This window comes from Scatophagus argus, chromosome 16 (genome assembly GCF_020382885.2).
Source record: "Scatophagus argus isolate fScaArg1 chromosome 16, fScaArg1.pri, whole genome shotgun sequence".
Lineage (NCBI taxonomy): Eukaryota > Metazoa > Chordata > Actinopteri > Scatophagidae > Scatophagus > Scatophagus argus.
This window is the reverse complement of record NC_058508.1, coordinates 10,164,023-10,184,095: the sequence shown is the minus strand read 5'-3', so window position 1 is coordinate 10,184,095 and position 20,073 is coordinate 10,164,023. Positions and strand designations below refer to the sequence as shown.

General features: G+C 37.5%; 1 gene segment (V, D, J or C); it reads right to left on the bottom strand.

The window, feature by feature from the left end:
• Nucleotides 1-208: 208 nt before the first annotated feature.
• The window catches only part of LOC124073330, a 55,258-nt gene continuing 35,393 nt past the window's right edge, over nucleotides 209-20,073 (bottom strand). The window contains 6 exon segments of the C gene segment in view: nucleotides 209-727; nucleotides 876-1,193; nucleotides 1,290-1,628; nucleotides 2,578-2,880; nucleotides 4,977-5,025; nucleotides 14,938-14,951. Coding sequence covers nucleotides 336-727; nucleotides 876-1,193; nucleotides 1,290-1,628; nucleotides 2,578-2,880; nucleotides 4,977-5,025; nucleotides 14,938-14,951 — 1,415 coding nt within the window.

The window sequence follows — 20,073 nt, the reverse complement described above, 5'->3', positions numbered from 1 at the left end:
TTTTTGAAGTTTGGGTGCTGGGGATGGAGTTATTCTAACAATATGTGCAAAGTTGCTAATAATGTCACTGGGCTTTAAAACTCAAACATGCTATACATAATTTGTGTTGTATTAGGACAGCACTGTGACAGTAGACTTACAGTGAACACATAGCTCAAAACTTTGGTTGAATAAAGACATGAACTGCATGCGACGTACATCAACAGAGTTGCAAAGTGCTTTTTTTTTATTTTGATTTTGAATCTGCATTAAAAAGACAAACACAATGTCATATCACAAGCAACAAACATCAAACAACAACAAACAGCAGAAGACACAGCGACACAGAACAACATCTACTGGGCCTTGCACGATTCAGGGACGTTCATGTTGAGGTTGACCAGGTTGGTTTTTTCAAATGTTCTGTACCCAACGGACCTGACAATAGCTTTAGTTCTGTTAGCCACAGACTCGTGGTGAACTACACAGCTATACACCACGTCATCCTTTTGCCACTGGTCACGGCTAAGTGATAACTGGCCATAAGCAGAATAGGATCCATTGTCCTCTGCAGGGTTTGTGGTATGGAAGTGGTAATCTGGGCCTGCTTCCTCATCATCAACAAGCCAAGTCACAAAAACATCTTGAGGGAAAAAGTCTTTCACAAAGCAAGTCAGGGTCACCATTTCTTTTTTAGTATGCTCTACTGGAGGCAGCATAAACACTGAAGGACGCAGAGTCTGTTCTCCTGCAAGCATGAGAGAATAATTAGGCCTCCTGCCACAGCGTTACTGAACAAAATGCACCAAGCAGTAACACTCATAATGCATTTAATGACCTGACAAGAGAAAATAAACACAGACTTTTAGTGCACATCTGCAGAATAGTTTTCTTACCAGCATTCCTTTCATAGAGTCTCTTTGTTGGCTCCATCCACTCTGTGTGTTCAACAAAGCAGTAGCGCTTTACCCCCTGGCTCCATTCATCATACGTGATCTCAAGTGAAAGGTTGAATACGCCTGCAGTTATTTTAATGGCGTCCTGTGGGGAACTAACCAGTTCCTTTCCAAACTCGTTCTCCCACCAAATCTTACTGACAGATGGCTTGTTTACGTTGACCTGACACACTATCTGTCCAAGGTCATTCTTAAACATATCCTCCATTCTTGGTCCTAAGATTGTTATGTCCACATCAGCTGTTTTACATTCGCCACCTGTAAGATTTAATTATTTAATAGAAATGCCTGAAAAAATTTTGAGAACTGAAATTTAATTTTACACAGTTTTTAAAGAAACAGCAATTTACTCACATGGAGGTTTATCGTTGTGAGTCAGAGATGAATTTGTGAAAGTTCCACCTTTCCCCTTAAACTGACATGTAAATGTTGTTCCTGAAGTCCACTCACTGGATGGCACTACGAGAAGGCTTGCTGCACTGTACACTACAGTGCCATTGTCAAACTTTGTTTCTTGAGCAGGTGTTGTGACCTCATATTTTTTGTTGGCGATGTCCTTGTCATTTTTCAGCCATTTGAACTCAAAAGTTTTTGGTGAAAAATCTTTGGCAAAGCAGGAGAAGGAGGCTTCGTTTTCCTCATCAGAGGAGGCCAACACTTTAAGAGTTGGTGGTCGTGGGGGATCATCTATAACTGAAAAACAAACACACAGACAAATATATATGTGCAGAAGCCGGGAATTATATATATATATATGCAGGAGCAGAATGATGTGCTACAGTTGACACTATCTCTAGACTTACAATATGATGATATAAATACAAATTCAATTTGCACACATGAGTGCATATAATGATTGCACTCTTCTATTCAATTTAGCACTTTGTGTAGCTGTAATGAATAAAGTGTGCAGAACAAATCAAAAGAAAATACAGATTATACATTATACATATTACAATTACTTATTTGCTTTAAGACTCACTACTGCATATACATTGACTGCTTGGGCAAGCAAACAGATGTTTTTCTTTGCATGAATGTTAATTATCAACATACAGTTTCCATCTGTCTGTAAAATTAGGATTATACAGATAGATGGAAAGAAGCAGAACACATTGCAATAATCTGTTCTTAGACATGTGCAGAGAACTAGAGTATATTAGTAAAGAAGAAACAAGATGTAGTCAGCAGCAAATATACATAAGACTTATTCCACCACACTGTTTGGGTTGCCAGCTGTGCCTGCTAATTTTGAAATTTAATTATAATTATTTAATCAAAAGCGTTTAAATATTGATCATGTTATCTAATTTGATAGCAGTTGTCTTTGAAATTTACTTCACGTGTCAGTAGCAGCTCAAGATAAATCTACAAAGATGTCATAAGATCTGTTTCCAATAATATTTCCCAGGAAAACCCACTATGACTATTTACTCGCAAAAACCAGCTAATTAAGAATGACATTATTTATCAATTGTCATTATCGGTTCCCAAACTTGCTCTGCATGTTTTTTTGTGTTTGCATATTCAATTTAAAAACTTTTAAAACTGTTGTACAATTATAAACTATGGTAGCAGTTCCTCCATGTAAACCTGCTAGATTTCAAATCAGTTGTTGAACAGGTATTTATATGTGACTTACCAAGCGGTGGAAAGCTGATATTAAACTCAGCATTTCCTGCTGTATGTGTCACAGCACATTGTAAAGTCCCTTGACTGGCCCAGTCCTGTCTCCTCACTCGGATTTGACTGACTCCTGTATACAGGTTGTTTTTCTGTACTGGAGGGTACTGAATGAAGTCTGTCAAGGCTACTCCATTTTTGCTCCATGCATAGGTCAGTGAGGAGGGTGTGAAGCCGGTGGCAAGACAGCCAACAGTGATCGTGTCTGCCGTCACAGCATCACATTGCATCAGAGGAAACACGGTTGGTCGTTGTGAAGTGGCTAAGAAAGGGAAAAATAAATGTGTAAATAAAATACAAATATATAAATAAAATTCAACAAGACATATTTTCACCAAGTCAATGTAATTTTTTTTGATCAGTGTGTAAAAAGGCAAAGCTCCGCAGCCTTACCATTTTGTTGAATGTGGAAACTGAATGTGGAAATTTCAAGTGTCCTCCATATACATATGTTTTTTCCTTATCTCATTTACTAAGATGTTGTTTGTTGGATAAAAGCTCACTCAGTAATATTATTTTTGGTATTCTTGTTATTCTTAGAAATTATTTTAAATGGGCAATTTTAAGAAAAGTCAATAGGAATTTTTTATACTGAAGGAACCAAAATGTAAAGTTGGTAAACATCCATATAACTGAGCTGATGGCAGTCCTATTCTTAGAAAAATGTATCAGCCTACTTTTGGTCAAATACAGCAATGATTTATGAAGTTAAAGGCTATTCTTACCTGATGAAACAGTCACCGTTGTACCCTTCCCCCAGTAGTCAAAAGCACCGTAGTAGCACAGTGCTGAATCTACTCAGCTGTTAATTTGAAAAGTCTACTGTCGAGTGCAAGAAGTCTACCTCAACCTTTAATTAATCCCCCTATGTTCTTAAAATCCATTTCAATGGCTCAAAATATACTAGTCATGAATATCCACCAGCGAGTCCTACTGAGAACACTACTGTTAAAATTTTTAAAGTACAAATGGTATTAACAAACTTTGCTTTTGAAGTGACACTTGGCATGCTGAGAAGTTATGGAAGCCCTAACAACATGACACTTTACAGTCCGAAACACACGCTGGTGTAGATTTGAAATCGTACAAATCTTACCTGATGACACTGTTACCATAGTGCCTTTTCCCCAGTAGTCGAAAGCCCAGCCATCACAGTTAAGAGAGTCAATTCAAGCTTCATACAAAATTCATTTCTGCAGTACCCCATTATGTAATGGCATACCCTTTGGTTCTGGCAACAGTTAAAACTATACTAATATGTACACATGTTGATAATATTCTTTTTCCACTGAACTCAAGAGCCAGGAGTTTAAAGCTTTTCACATTTTGTTTTTTGTCAGGCTACGTTATACTGTTGGCTGTTTAATCACTGGCCAAAAGTTGTGACTGCATGGAAATAATAAAATCTATTTTAGTAATGCCATCAGACATTTTCTCTGATCAGACATATTAAAATTACATACCCGAGGTGACCGTGACCGTGGTGCCTTTTCCCCAGTAGTCAAAAGCCCAGTAGTCACAGTTAAGAGAGTCAATTTCAGCTTCCGACAAAAACCCATTTCTGTAGTATCCCATAATTTAATGGCATAGACTTTGGTTTTGGCAGCAGGTAAAATTAAACTAATACATACACCTGTTAATGGAATTCTTTTTCAACTGAACTCAAGAGCCAGGAGTTTAACATTTTCACAACTTTTTTGTCAGTCTACATTTTACTGTTGGCTGTTTAATCAATGGCCAAAAGTTGTGACTGCATAAAAATAATAAAATCTATTTTAGTAATGCCATCAGAAAATGTATTCTCCAAACAGACATTAAAACTACATACCTGAGGTGACCGTGACCGTGGTGCCTTTTCCCCAGTAGTCAAAACCATAGTCACAGTTCAACAAATTATGAGCCTCTGTGTACAAAAACCTGTTCCCACATATCTAAACCTTCAGTGGTCAGTTCTATCTACACTTTTTTCATTTTCATTTCATTTTGAAGATAAGGATTCAGAGGATGGAATCGAATATGATTTTGAGTCTACTGGTTAGAACAAATTTAACGTTCAGCATTCCAGAACTGAACCAATTAAGTCACAACTAAGATTTCCCAAAAAATACAAAAACTGTTTTAAATCAAAATGGATACGTTAGAAAAAAATAAAAAGATTGGCTTACCTGATGTAACTGTAACCATTGTGCCTTTTCCCCAGTAGTCAAAAGCATCATCACAGTGCAACAGGTCAACACACCCAACATACTAAAACAAGCACCTTAAAGATGCCGCTGACGCCACTGAGGTCTGAATATACTAAATTAAACATTGTAATTATTCCATTTTCAAAATGAAGAAAAAATAATCTCTTTTTACCTGATGTGACGGTCACCATTGTTCCTTTTCCCCAGTAGTCAAAGTAGTAGTCACAGTGACAAGTTTCAATGGCACTTTCGTGCAAAAATATCTTACATCTGGTATTATCTTATAATCATTTTATTAATTCGGTAAAATATTGTATGCATAACATATAACTCAATCTTGGCTTTTTCTGTAAACTGCATTGTAGTTTACATGCAGCTTAAACCAACATAAATGTAAAAATAAACCAGAAAAATATTGAATTTTTTTACACTAAAAGTTTTTTGATTATTACTTACCAGATGTTACTGTGACTTGAGTTCCTTTCCCCCAGTAGTCAAAGTAGCCGTCACAGTGATATATTACAGTCTGCTTCTAATACAAATACTATAAAGTGCTGTTTAAATCAAGAAAGGCAAATATGTTCCCCCTGACAAAGCAATTCCCACCATACTATTTCTGAACCACTTCCCCTGAGATATCATTTCCTATGATCTGGGTTGCATAATATTAAGTGTGTTTTCTGGCGGTTGGTGAACACTTCTTCTTTATCAGGCCCCCCTGGCAGCTTGGAGTTACTGCAGCACGAGGTTCACAACCACACTTGATTTGACCTTGACTTGACTCTTCACCGAAGGCCACGTCAACGTAATGGTTGGCCTCAAAGGGCCAGATTAACAGTATTAATGTAACAAAATGCAATTTAATTAAAATAAATGACATTACACCTTATTATATTGTTAGATAACCGTTTCTGTATTTATTATGTATTCCACTATGGCAGAACCAACATACGACAGAAGCATCATTTTACAACACAATAAAGTAATGCTGCCTGTCCTTGAACACACCCAAGTAGATCCCTCCAGACACCATCTCACACATCTTCATTCATAGATCGTGTTCTGGAAATAATACAAAAAACACAAAACAAAATGCAAGCACAATCACTTAATTGTACACATATTCTATTGTTCTTAGTCTTGGTAAATAAAACTCATTTATTAAATAAAAGTTAAAGTTAAAAGTTAAAATCAAGTGGAAAAAAGGATTTTTGTAAATGCTTACCTATTTTTTCTGGCTGGATGTTTGACACCGTTTTCCCTTGAAAGTGTGACGTAGCAGAGTGGGAAAATCGCAATGCATCGTGGGCTTTGCGGACAAAAGGTGTGTTTACGCCGGCTGCAAGCGTGAAGCTGCTCCTGTGTTCTGTTCTTTTGTTTAAACAAGTTAAAACATGGTGCAAACGTGCTGTGTCGCTAACTGCCACAGTTGTTCAAGTGATCGCTTTCAATGATGTGTTAAGCATAAACAGAAATCAGCAGAGGAAAATTAACAGCCACCACCAGTCTGAAAATGCTGTGAACACACCAACATGCGATAAAAGCGGTGTTTGGTCGTCTCATGGCTGCTATTCAGTAGTGATGTTCAGTATGAACTAAACTTCTATATGACTTGGGAGTAATAAGTCCTCTGAGTGAGCGATTCGTTCATTTTCATGCAGTACCTTCTCTCGCTACATGACAGGCAGCTGCATAAGCTCAATCAGCAGGACAGGAAACAGAAATGATTAGTTCACAACTCACTCAACTGTGCGCCGTCCTCAGGCTGTGTGGCGAGTAGCAAGCACTACAGTTCGTTCACGGATTGTTCATATGGATCGTTCTTTCGTTCATTTGTCAAGTGACAGCTGTAGCTCCACTACAGGGCTGTGACACCCGACATACATTATTTATTCATCAAATCATAATTAATTAGTGGTCTTCTGTTCTTGTAGATGTGTATAGTGTATATAATGTTAAGTGTGTTTATAAATAAATACTTTTGAAAATTATATCAACATATTGATTGTTATAATCTGCCATAAAATAATAAAATACAACAATAATAATAATAACAATAATAATAATAATAATAATGTCACGTTTTGGACACAATAAATGCACCATGTAAACAATTTGGAGAACTTATTGTTAATTTTATTGTCTCACTTGTCCTCTACCAGCTGTAACGTGACGTGCAAGCTGTGTAAGAAGCAATTCGTTCTCGTTCATCATTCACAGCTCAGGCTGTGTGGCGAGCAGTACTTTTGTTCATCGTTCTCGTTCATCGTTCGTGAATGACGCTGTAAGTTCGAACAGTACGTTTGTTCTCGGATCGGTCTCTCGTTTAGTTGTTACGTGACAGATACCTAGTCACTGTCGCGCTGTTAAACAACAATGGCAGGGAGGATGCAGGACACAAGTCACTTTATTGTGGTGTGTATTTACTTTCCCAGGTTTTCACATAGTTTGATTTGCTTTGACATTTTGTGTATTATACTTTGTCAGCTGAAGCAAACCATGTTGCCTTCTGTATTTAGTGTTTGTGAACCTGTGGATTAAAAAAATGTTTAACATGCCTTATTCTGTTTTATGCTATATGTTTTATGCTATATTATTAATGGTATAATTAATAATGTTATAATCATGTAGAACTAGTTGTTTGTCTCAGTACTGCACACTCTGAGGGAGATAGAGGTATCATGCATAGTAGGAGAAGGACACCATATCTCAAGTCACTCTGACCGACAGGAGAAGACACTGATACACCACCCCTCCCCTCTCGCTTGAGTGTAAAGGTGTTGAGACTAGCAACCGGTGTTATCTTAAAGTATATATAATGAAGTACTTCCTTGAGTGCTTTAGATCCCACTTGGCGTTTGGCTGAAGCAGACTTGTGTTCTGAGGTGGGATCTCCAAAGATCTTTGTTTCTAAAATAAATAACTCTGTTTTAAGGCTATTTCAACGACTCTGTTTTAACTCTCTCGCATCAACCTACTCGGGGAAGCAAGTGGGCTTCAACAAACCGCGGCCTTTTTTACAACGGCGACAAGAGGGCTACAGCGCTACCTGCTGTAAAAATGAACAAAATGAACAAAATGACTCAAAAAAAAGATTTGTTCAATTTACTGTTCAAGAATGAATGATTTGATTCAGTAAAAAGAGTCGAACTTGCCACCACTACTATCCAGGCCATTCGGCATCTCCTTGTTAGCTCACAGATCCAAGGAAAAATCTCACCCCATCGATTTTTTTTACCGAAACAATCGCGAAACAATTGTGGCATTTAACGACACAGCACGTTTGCACCATGTTTTAACTTGTTAAAACAACAGAGCACAAGAGCAGCGTCATGCACTTTTCAGTTGTCCGCAAACCCCACAATGCATTGCGGTTTTCCACTCCACTACGTCACACTTTCGAGCCCGACTAATCAGTGTCTCTATTGTCATGGGAAATGTGAGGTCACTCGGAAATAAGATGGACGAACTGACGGCACTGTCGCAAAGTCAGAGGGAATACCGGGAGTGCAGTTTGATGTGCTTTACGGAGACATGGCTGCACCAGGACATACCCGACGACAATGTGACAGTAACGGGCTTCCATACGGTCCGTGCGGACAGAGACTGCGCTACCAGCGGTAAGCACAAAGGGGGGGGCTTGCCGTGCTCGTTAACAACCAGTGGTGTAATCCAGCTCACATCACGGTGAAGGAGCGCATCTGCAGCCCGGATGTGGAACTGTGTGCCGTTGGACTACGTCCATATTACTTGCCCAGGGAGTTTTCACATGTTGTCATGGTGACTGTTTATGTTCCCCCCTCTGCAAACCCCAGCAGGACATGTGACACTATTCACTCTGCAATAGCCCGGATACAGACTCAGCACCCGAGTGCATTCATTGCAATCTCGGGTGATTTCAACCATACTAACCTGGACAAAACACTTCCCACTTTCACTCAGTTTGTGAACTGTCCTACCAGAGCAGGAAGAACAATAGATCTGCTGTATGCTAATGCAAAGGACTGTTACAGCTCTTCCCCCCTCCCCCCACCAGGCAGGTCAGATCACAACCTGATCCACCTCTCCCCCTGCTATGTGCCTCTTGTAAAGCGTCTGCCCGCAACTTCAAGGACTGTGAGGAGATGGACAGATGAGGCGAATGAGACACTCCAGGGCTGTTTTGAGGTGACAGACTGGCAGGCACTCTGTGAGCCCCACGGCCAGGACATTGATGGGCTCACTGAGTGCATCACTGCCTACATAAACTTCTCTGTGGACACCATTGTCCCAACCACAACGGTAAAGTGTTACCCCAACAACAAGCCGTGGGTAACCAAGGACATCAAAGCCATCCTCAATGACAAGAAGAGGGCTTTCAGAGCAGGCAATAGGGAGGAGGTGAGAGCTATTAAAGTTTTTGATTAAAGTGACAACTTTGTCACATGGAGCGGAAAAAACCACCTACAGTTCAATGTGACAAAGACCAAGGAACTGGTGGTGGACCTGAGGAGGACTAAGGCTCCAGTGACCCCTATCAACATCAAAGGGGCCACTGTGGAGGTGGTGGAGGAGTACAAATACCTGGGGGTGTACTTAGACCACAAACTGGACTGGTGCAAGAACGTGGACATGGTCTACAGAAAGGGCCAGAGCCGCCTCTACTTTCTGAGGCGGCTGAGGTCCTTCAACATCTGCAGGACGATGCTGAGGATGTTCTATGAGTCGGTGGTGTCCAGTGCCATCACATATGCCGTTGCCTGCTGGGGCAGCTGCCTGAGGGTGAGGGACACTAACGGACTCAATAGAGTCATCAAGAAGGCCAGTCATGTTGTGGGAGAGGAACTGGACTCTCTGACAGTGGTGTCCGAGAGGAGGATGTTGTCCAAAATAAGGACTATACTGGACTTTCCCTCTCACCTTCTCCACAATGTGCTGATCGGCTACAGGAGCTCGTTCAGCAAAAGACTCTAAATACTGCCACGATGCCCCACAGAGCGACACAGGAAATCATTCCTGCCTGTCGCCATCAAACTGTTAAACTCAGCACTGTGACGGACACACTCACTTATATATACAATGTATATATTGGTTTTCTACACATGTACATACCTACATTTTAAATTTTCTTAAAAAAATTGAATACAGTATTTGTAAATACCTGTACTTTGAGATTTTAGTTTTTGTTTATCCTGTCTTTATTGTTTATCCTATTTTTTATTCTCCACACTTTTCTCCTTTCTTGGTCGGGAATACTGCATGTGCAATGTCTGTAAAAACAAGAATTTCCCTCCAGGGATAAATAAAGGAATTCTGATTCTGATTCTGATTCAGATACTGTTACCTGGCTGATAACAATCGAAATGCATTGTGGGAGATGTAGTTTATGGTCAACATGCGCTTTTAAGCAGCATACAGTAAACTTATTTAAAGACAATCATGCACAAACCCTCGCAGGCCACATAAAATGATGTAGCGGGCCACATTTGGCCCGTGGGCCTTGAGTTTGACATGTGATATAGTGTATCTGCTTATTCTCTAGCTATCTCTGGCACTTCTCATGTCCCACGCTTGAGCTGCACATCATGGCGCTGTCCGTGTCTGCAGTTGGACTGATTCCGTGCTGTTGTCCTGCTCGATTATGAGATTCACTGTGTTTGTAATTACTGAGTGTGTAAATATCCTTAGATTTGTGTAGTTTGCCATTTCAGTTTAAAGTTCGCTGAGTGTGCAAATATTGTAAAAAGCTTTAACCAAACAAGCAGTCCCAGTATTTGTAGGCAGCCACACACGCAAACACTCACACCTAGGGGCAATGTAGAGTAGCCAATTAACCTAATGTGCATGTCTTTGGGATTATAGGAGGAAGCTGGAGTACCCAGAGAAAACCCACACAGGCACAGGGAGAACATGCAAACTCCACACACAAGGGCCCAGACCAGGATTTGAACCTGGAACCCTCGTCCTTCATGAGACCAATAAATTTACTTTATTTTAGACTGCATCCTGCTGTAGTACAGGTCATCCTGGGCCTATGTTCACTTGCAGGAAGGGGAAATGAGGTTAAAAAAAAAAAAACTGTCTTTCTGCTGACCACACCCTCCACGCCATGGCTCTTCCTTTATCACCTTGGTACAGCCTACATTCACACTCAAAAAAACAATTTTAATTTTCTATAAATCAACCTTTGGTTCCTACAGAGCCTTTGCTTCCAGCCTGAAGTTTCAGTTTGATAACTGGATGAGGAAGCACCTGTTGTGGTGAAGACTGTTTCCTCTGGGTTACATAAATATTAACCAGCAAGGATGTTGACAACCACAAGTCCAACATGTAGACATTTTCATTTCTCTTGTGACAGTATTTTAGTTAATACTATGTGTGTTAATATGAAAAGTACATTTAACTTTATGGGCACTCTATACAAATATGATAAGTGAATATTTATTGGACCCTTAATTTGTGACCATTAGTTGACATTTAAAACATACTTTAATTAATTGGACACAAAATTGTGGACAAAGTGGACAAAAATATTGTGTCATTTATCATTTGCTGATTAAACAAGTACAGAAAAGAAAAGCCTTATCTGAGCAATTATCCTGAAATGTAATTTACCTTACACTATTAAACTTCACCTTTCTTCGGTGTCTAATAAGATAAGTCTAATAGTGTGGAAAATCATCTGGTTTTGTGAATATAATCTATTTCTTTTCTTCTTCTATTTCTTCCACAGTGACTTTCTGCTTGAGTTCAGTACGATACAGGTTTTTGTATTGTCATGTATCACTGTGCCCAGCCCCCAGTTACACACTGTGACATAGACATACAAAAACCTTTCCCTGATGTGCTATACTACTATACTACTGTACTATATATATTACTGCTATTTTACAGTAAATCCATGAAAGAACAATATATTTTTTGATCATTTTATTTATTTATTTTTTATTTATTTATGAAACCCAGAAATTGCTGTTTTGTTGACTGTATACATGATTTCCTATGTGCTACAAAAACTGTATCACTTTTAAGGCCACAATGTCCTTACACAAAGCTTTGTGTAAGGTTAAGTTCTTTCCTTAGAAGACTTTTGTTGGACACATAAAGGCAGCAAATCACAGGATTCATCACTGAGGCCGCTACTATATGCTCCTCTCTGCATACGGACTACATTGGTGGGCGTCCTAACTCAAAGGACTTGTCATCTTGAGAGTAAAACTCTATGTGCCTGTACGATTATGGGTTGAAACAAAGGGAGTTATTTCAATAAATAAATACTTGGATGGATCCTTAACTTATGACCATTAATTCACATTTAAAATAACTTGACCTCAAGTCGTCACTCATCAACCTTTTATTTGCTTTTCAATATGTGAAATATTTTAGATTTGCTGATGGTGTCCAGGGTCTGTCTGATAAAAGTTTAGTTTTAGACGGTGATTTGCTCTTCAGTTTAGGTCAGGACAGGTTTTTGTTGTTTCTGTTGTCTTCCCAGCCAAGAGAGGTTTTTGTCACAGAATGTATCACTGTGGCCACCACCATATGCTGCACTGCGATAAAACTCCATACAAAAACTCCACTCTGTACACAGACTGCCATGGTGGGTGTCCTAACATACAGGACTTGTCTTCTTTTATAACTGTGCCAAAATGCTTGAGTACATATACAATTATGGTTTGAAACAATTATGGGTAGCATTTATTTAGATAAATAAATACTTTTTGGAACATTAAATTATGACCATCCGTTCACATTTAAAACGTACTTCAATTAACTTGACCTCAAGTTAACTTGTTTATCAGTGACATAAAATTTGAAATATTTTACATTTGCTCATAAATTAAATAAATAACTGTCAAACATAGATGCATTTTGCTCGACCAGGGTGGCATCACATGTTGCCTTTCTCGACTGTCTTAAAGTATTAAATGGAATGATTTTAGAAACATTTTCTCTTTTAGTTTATGGACCATGACTTTGTTCCTCAGTTCAGGTCAGGGCAGGTTTTTGGAGTTTTTGTTGTCGTCCCAGTTGACAGAGGTTTTTGATACAGGATTCATCACTGTGGCTGCTATAGTATCCTACACTGCAAAAAAACTTCATACAAAAACTCCACTCTGTACAGAGGCTACCATGATGGGCGTCCTAATGCAAATGGGTTGTCATCTTTTCTATATGTGCCTAAATATTGGGGTACGTATAAAATTATGGGCAAAAAAAATTACAGGTAATTATTTAGATAAATAAATACTTGGCTGGATCCTTAACTTATAACCATTAGTTCACATGTAAAATGAGCGTCAAATAAATTCACCTCAAATTAACTTATCAGTAAAATAAAATGTACCTTTTCTGGTAAATAAATATATAAATAAAAAAACTATCGCACACAGATGCATTTTGCCCTATCAATCTAAAAAAAAGTGTTAAATAGCCTGGTCTTAGAAATATTTTCTCTTTTACTTTATGGGCAGTGACTTTGTTCCTCATTTCAGGTCAGGGCAGGTTTTGTAGTTTTTGTTGCCTTCACAGCTGACAGAGGTTTTTGTCACAGGGTGTATCACTGTGGCCGTATCCACCATATACTGCACTGTGAAAAAAGTCCATACAAAAACTCCACTCCGTACACAGACTACCATGATGGGCGTCCTAATGCAAATGGATTGGCATCTTTTATATATCTGCCTAGGTATTGGAGTATTTATAAAATTATAGTCTAAAAATATATGGGCAATTATTTAGATAAATAGGTACTTCTTTGATGGATCCTTAACTTATGACCTTTTGTTCACATGTAAAACGGGAGTCAAATAACTTCACCTCAAATAAACTTGTTTATCAGTGAAATAAAAAGTGAAATATTTTCCCCTTGTTGATAAAGATATAACTTAAAAACTATTGCACATAAACGTATTTTGCCCAACCAGGATGGCATCAAATGTTACCTTTCTCCAGTGTCTAAAAATGTGTTAAATGGCCTGTTTTTAGAAATATTTTCTCTTTTAGTTTATGGACAGTGACTTTGGTCCTCAGTTCAGGTCAGGACAGGTTTTGTAGTTTTTGTTGCCTTCACAGCTGACAGAGGTTTTTGTCACAGGATTTATCACTGTGGCTGCCATCCACCACTATAGTATGCACTGCAAAAAAACTCCATACAAAAACTCCACTCTGTACACAGGCTACCATGATGGGTGTCCTAATGCAAATGGGTCGTCATCTTTTCTATATGTGCCAAAATTTTGGGATACGTATAAAATTATGGGCAAAAAAAATTACAGGTAATTATTTAGATAAATAAATACTTGGCTGGATCCTTAACTTATGACCATTAGTTCACATGTAAAATGAGGGTCAAATAAATTCAACTCAAATTAACTTATCAGTCAAATAAAATGTACTTTTTCTGGTAAATAAATATATAAATAAAAAACTATTGCACTGAGATGCATTTTGCCCTAGCAGGATGGCATCAAATGTTACCTTTCTCCAGTATCTAAAAAAAGTGTTAAATAGCCTCAGTTCAGGTCAGGGCGGGTATTTGTAGTTTCTGTTGTCTTCCCAGTTGACAGAGGTTTTTGTCACAGGATTTATCACTGTGGCCGTATCCACTGCTATAGTATGCACTGCAAAAACACTCCATACAAAAACTCCACTCTGTACACAGGCTACCATGATGGGTGTCCTAATGCAAATGGGTCATCATTTTTTATATATGTGCCTAAATACTGAAGTACGTATAAAATCATGGGTTGAAACACCTAGGGGTAATTATTTAGATAAATAAATACTTCTTGGATTGATCCTTAACTTATGACCTTTTGTTCACATGTAAAATGGGCGTCAAATAACTTCACCTCAGATCAACTTGTTTATCAGTGAAATAAAATGTGAAATATTTTACCCTTGCTGATAAACATATAAATCGAAAACTATTGTACATAAATGTATTTTGCCCCACCAGGATGGCATGAAATGTTACCTTTCTCCAGTGTCTAAAAATGTGTTAAACGGCCTGTTTTTAGAAACATTCTTTCTTTTAGTTCATGCACTGTGACTTTGTTCCTCAGTTCAGGTCAAGACAGGTTTTTGTAGTTTCTGTTGTCTTCCCTGTTGACAGAGGTTTTTGTCACAGGATTTATCACTGTGGCTGTGTATCCACTGCTATAGTATTCTGCACTGCAAAAAAACTCCATACAAAAACTCCACTCTGTACACAGGCTACCATGATGGGCATCCTAATGCAAATGGGTCGTCATCTTTTCTATATGTGCCTAAATATTGGAATATGTATAAAATTGTGGGCAAAAAAAATACAGGTAATTATTTAGATAAATAAATACTTGGATAGATCCTTAATTTATGACCATTAGTTCGCATGTAAAATGACCATCAAATAACTTCACCTCAAATTAACTTGTCAGTGAAATAAAATGTACCTTTTCTGGTAAATAAACATATAAACAAAAAACTATCGCACATAGATGTATTTTGCCCTACCAAGATGGCATCAAATGTTACCTTTCTCCAGTGTCTAAAAAGAGTGTTAAATGGCCTAGTCTTAGAAATATTTTCTCATTTAATTTATGGACAATGACTTTGTTCCTCAGTTCAGGTCAGGGCGGGTATTTGTAGTTTCTGTTGTCTTCCCAGTTGACAGAGGTTTTTGTCACAGGATTTATCACTGTGGCCATATCCACTGCCATAGTATGCACTGCAAAAAAACTCCATACAAAAACTCCACTCTGTACACAGGCTACCATGATGGGTGTCCTAATGCAAATGGGTCGTCATCTTTTATATATGTGCCTAAATATTGGAATATGTATAAAATTGTGGGTTGAAACAATTAGGGGTAATTATTTAGATAAATAAATACTTCTTGGATGGATCCTTAACTTATGACCTGTTCACATGTAAAACGGGAGTCAAATAACTTCACCTCAAATCAACTTGTTTATCAGTGAAATAAAATGTGAAATATTTTACCCTTGCTGATAAAGATATAAATTAAAAACTATTGCACATAAATGTATTTTGCCCAATCAGAATGGCATCAAACGTTACCTTTCTCCGGTGTCTAATAAAAGTCTTAAATTGCCTGTTTTTAGAAACATTTTCTTTTTTCTTTACGGACAGTGATTTTGTTCCTCAGTTCAGGTCAGGACGGGTTTTTGTAGTTTCTGTTGTCTTCCCAGTTGACAGAAGTTTTTGTGACAGTACCATTCTGCACCTTACCTGCCATTACTTATATCTCATGTACATACTCTGTTTTTTTTGTTTTGTTTTTTTAAATTCTTTTATAGTACTATTTTCATGTTTATACTCTGTTATTTTATATTTTGTGTGATTACTTGCTACTTTTGTTTGCTTCTTTGTGTTGCAACCGTGGCAGAACAATCTCCTGCGGGATCAATAAAGTTCTTATCTTATCTTATTACTGTGGCTGCCATCCACTGCCATTGTATGCACTGCAAAAAAACTCCATACAAAAACTCCCCTCTGTACACAGGATACCATGATGGGCGTCCTAATGCAAATGGGTTGTCGTCTTTTATATATGTGCCTAAATATTGGAGTACGTATAAAATTATGGATAAAAAAAATTACAGATAATTATTTAGATAAATAAATACTTGGCTGGATCCTTAACTTATGACCATTAGTTCACATGAAAAATGAGTGTCAAATAACTTCACCTCAAATTAACTTGTCAGTGAAATAAAATGTACCTTTTCTGGTAAATAAATATATAAATAAAAAAAATGATTGCACATAGATGCATTTTGCCCTACCAGGATGGCACTAAATGTTACCTTTCTCAAGTGTCTAATAAAAGTGTTAAATGGCCTGGTTTTAGAAATATTTTTCTCTTTTAGTTTATGGGCAGTGACTTTGTTCCTCAGTTTAGGTCAGGACAGGTTTTGTAGTTTTTATTGCCTTCACAGCTGACAGAGGTTTTTGTCACAGGGTGTATCATTGTGGGTGCCACTATATACTGCACTGTGAAAAAACTCCATACAAAAACTCCACTCTGTACACAGGCTACCATGATGGGCATCCTAACGCAAATGGGTTGCCATCTATTATATATCTACCTAAGTATTGGAGTATGTATAAAATTATGGCCTAAAAAACGTATGGGTAATTATTTTGATAAATAAATACTACTTGGCTGGATCCTTAACTTATGACCATTAGTTCACATGTAAAATGACCATCAAATAACTTCACCTCAAATTAACTTATCAGTGAAATAAAATGTACCTTTTCTGGTAAATAAACATATAAATAAAAACCTATCGCACATAGATGTATTTTGCCCAACCAAGATGGCATCAAATGTTACCTTTCTCCAGTGTCTAATAAAAGTGTTAAATGGCCTGGTCTGAGAAATATTTTCTCTTTTAGTTTATGGACAATGACTTTGCTCCTCAGTTCAGGTCAGGGCGGGTTTTTGTAGTTTCTGTTGTCTTCCCAGTTGACAGAGGTTTTTGTCACAGGATTTATCACTGTGGTCGCTATAGTATCCTGCACTGCAAAAAAACTCCATACAAAAACTCCACTCTGTACACAGGCTACCATGATGGGTGTCCTAATGCAAATGGGTCGTTATCTTTTATATATGTGCCTAAATGTTGGAGTACGTATAAAATTATGGGTTGGAACAATTAGGGGTAATTATTTAGATAAATAAATACTTCTTGGATGGATCCTTAACTTATGACCTTCTGTTCACATGTAAAACGGGAGTCAAATAACTTCACCTCAAATCAACTTGTTTATCAGTGAAATAAAATGTACCTTTTCTGGTAAATAAACATATAAATAAAAAACTATTGCACAAAGATGCATTTTGCCCTACCAAAATCGCATCAAATGTTACCTTTCTCCTGTGTCTAAAAAGAGTGTTAATGGCCTGGTCTGAGAAATATTTTCTCTTTTAGTTTATGGACTGTGACTTTGTTCCTCAGTTCAGGTCAGGGTGGGTTTTTGTAGTTTCTGTTGTCTTCCCAGTTGACAGAGGTTTTTGTCACAGGATTTATCACTGTGGTCGCTATAGTATCCTGCACTGCAAAAAAACTCCATACAAAAACTCCACTCTGTACACAGGCTACCATGATGGGTGTCCTAATGCAAATGGGTCGTTATCTTTTATATATGTGCCTAAATGTTGGAGTACGTATAAAATTATGGGTTGGAACAATTAGGGGTAATTATTTAGATAAATAAATACTTCTTGGATGGATCCTTAACTTATGACCTTCTGTTCACATGTAAAACGGGAGTCAAATAACTTCACCTCAAATCAACTTGTTTATCAGTGAAATAAAATGTACCTTTTCTGGTAAATAAACATATAAATAAAAAACTATTGCACAAAGATGCATTTTGCCCTACCAAAATCGCATCAAATGTTACCTTTCTCCTGTGTCTAAAAAGAGTGTTAATGGCCTGGTCTGAGAAATATTTTCTCTTTTAGTTTATGGACTGTGACTTTGTTCCTCAGTTCAGGTCAGGGTGGGTTTTTGTAGTTTCTGTTGTCTTCCCAGTTGACAGAGGTTTTTGTCACAGGATTTATCACTGTGGCTGCTATAGTATCCACTACTATCGTATCCTGCACTGCAAAAAAACTCCATACAAAAACTCCACTCTGTACACAGGCTACCATGATGGATGTCCTAATGCAAATGGGTCATCATCTTTTATATGTGTGTCTAAATGTTGTATAAAATTATGGGTTGAAACAATTAGGGGTAATTATTTAGATAAATAAACATTTCTTGGCTGGATCCTTAACTTGTGACCTTTTGTTCACATGTAAAATGAGCGTCAAATAACTTCACCTCAAATCAACTTATTCATCAGTGAAATAAAAGGTGAATTATTTTACCCTTGTTGATAAAGATATAAATTAAAAACTATTGCACATAAATGTATTTTGCCCGACCAGGATGGCATCAAATTTTACCTTTCTCTAGTGTCTAATAAAAGTCCTAATATGTTTTTATAAACATTTTTTCTTAGTGCGGGTCAGGACAGGTTTTTGTAGTTTCTGTTGTCTTCCCAGTTGACAGAGGTTTTTGTCACAGGATTTATCACTGTGGCCGTATGCGTAACTGCTATAGTATGCACTGCAAAAAAACTCCATACAAAAACTCCACTCTGTACACAGGATACCATGATGGGCGTCCTAATGCAAATGTCTCGTCATCTTTTCTATATGTGCCTAAATATTGGAATATGTATAAAATTATGGGCAAAAAAAATTACAAGTAATTATTTAGATAAATAAATACTTGGCTGGATCCTTAACTTATGACCATTAGTTCACATGTAAAATGGGCGTCAAATAACTTCACCTCAAATTAATTTATCAGTGAAATAAAATGTACCTCTTCTGGTAAAAAACTTTTGCGCATAAATGCATTTCGTCCTACTAGGATGGCATCAAATGTTACCTTTCTCAAGTGTCTAATAAAAGTGTTAATAGCCTGCTTTTAGAAACATTTTCTCTTTTAGCTTATGGACAGTAACTTTGTTCCTCAGTTTAGGTCAGGACAGGTTTTTGTACTGCCATATATCACTGTGGTTCCCATCATACACAGTGTCACATACTCATACAAAAACATTATCTAGATATTGTGTATGAGTTTAAGTTTGTACTCAGCAGGAGTACTACACTACTACTACTACTGTATTTCAGTACTCTTTAGAGTAAAATTGTGAAAAACATAATAAAGAATGCTGAATTTAATGAAGAATTGATTATTACATTTTTATATTGTGAATTATGTTTACATCTTTTACATCAAATCCTGGTTAAGATTTGTAACTGCTTTTTTTTAATGCAACGCAGATGTTATAACTGCTCAACACTGTAAGAACACACACAGGGAACTGTTAACTAATGAACTATTAGGAGGCACATATAGGTCAACTCATTTTCTAGCAGGTGGTGCAATCTGCAAGGCACTATGTTGTATTTTGTTGACTGCACCCTTGAGGGTTTATTCACCCATCCTCTATTCCATTAAAAAGCACCTTTATTAAGAGTGATTTTGGGAAATGATTTTCTCTATTTCTTGAGGCACAGTGACTTTGTGTTAAGTTCAGGGCAGGTTTTTGTATTATCACATATCACTGTGATAGTTACTCCATACACAGTGTAGCATACTCATACAAAAACCTGTCTGATATGATGCATTGTTAGCTTTTTTTTTTTTTTTTAAACTTGTTCTGTTTAGTCAGCCCGGGCAGTCGTGAAACAAATCCTACCTTCTTATTTTGTG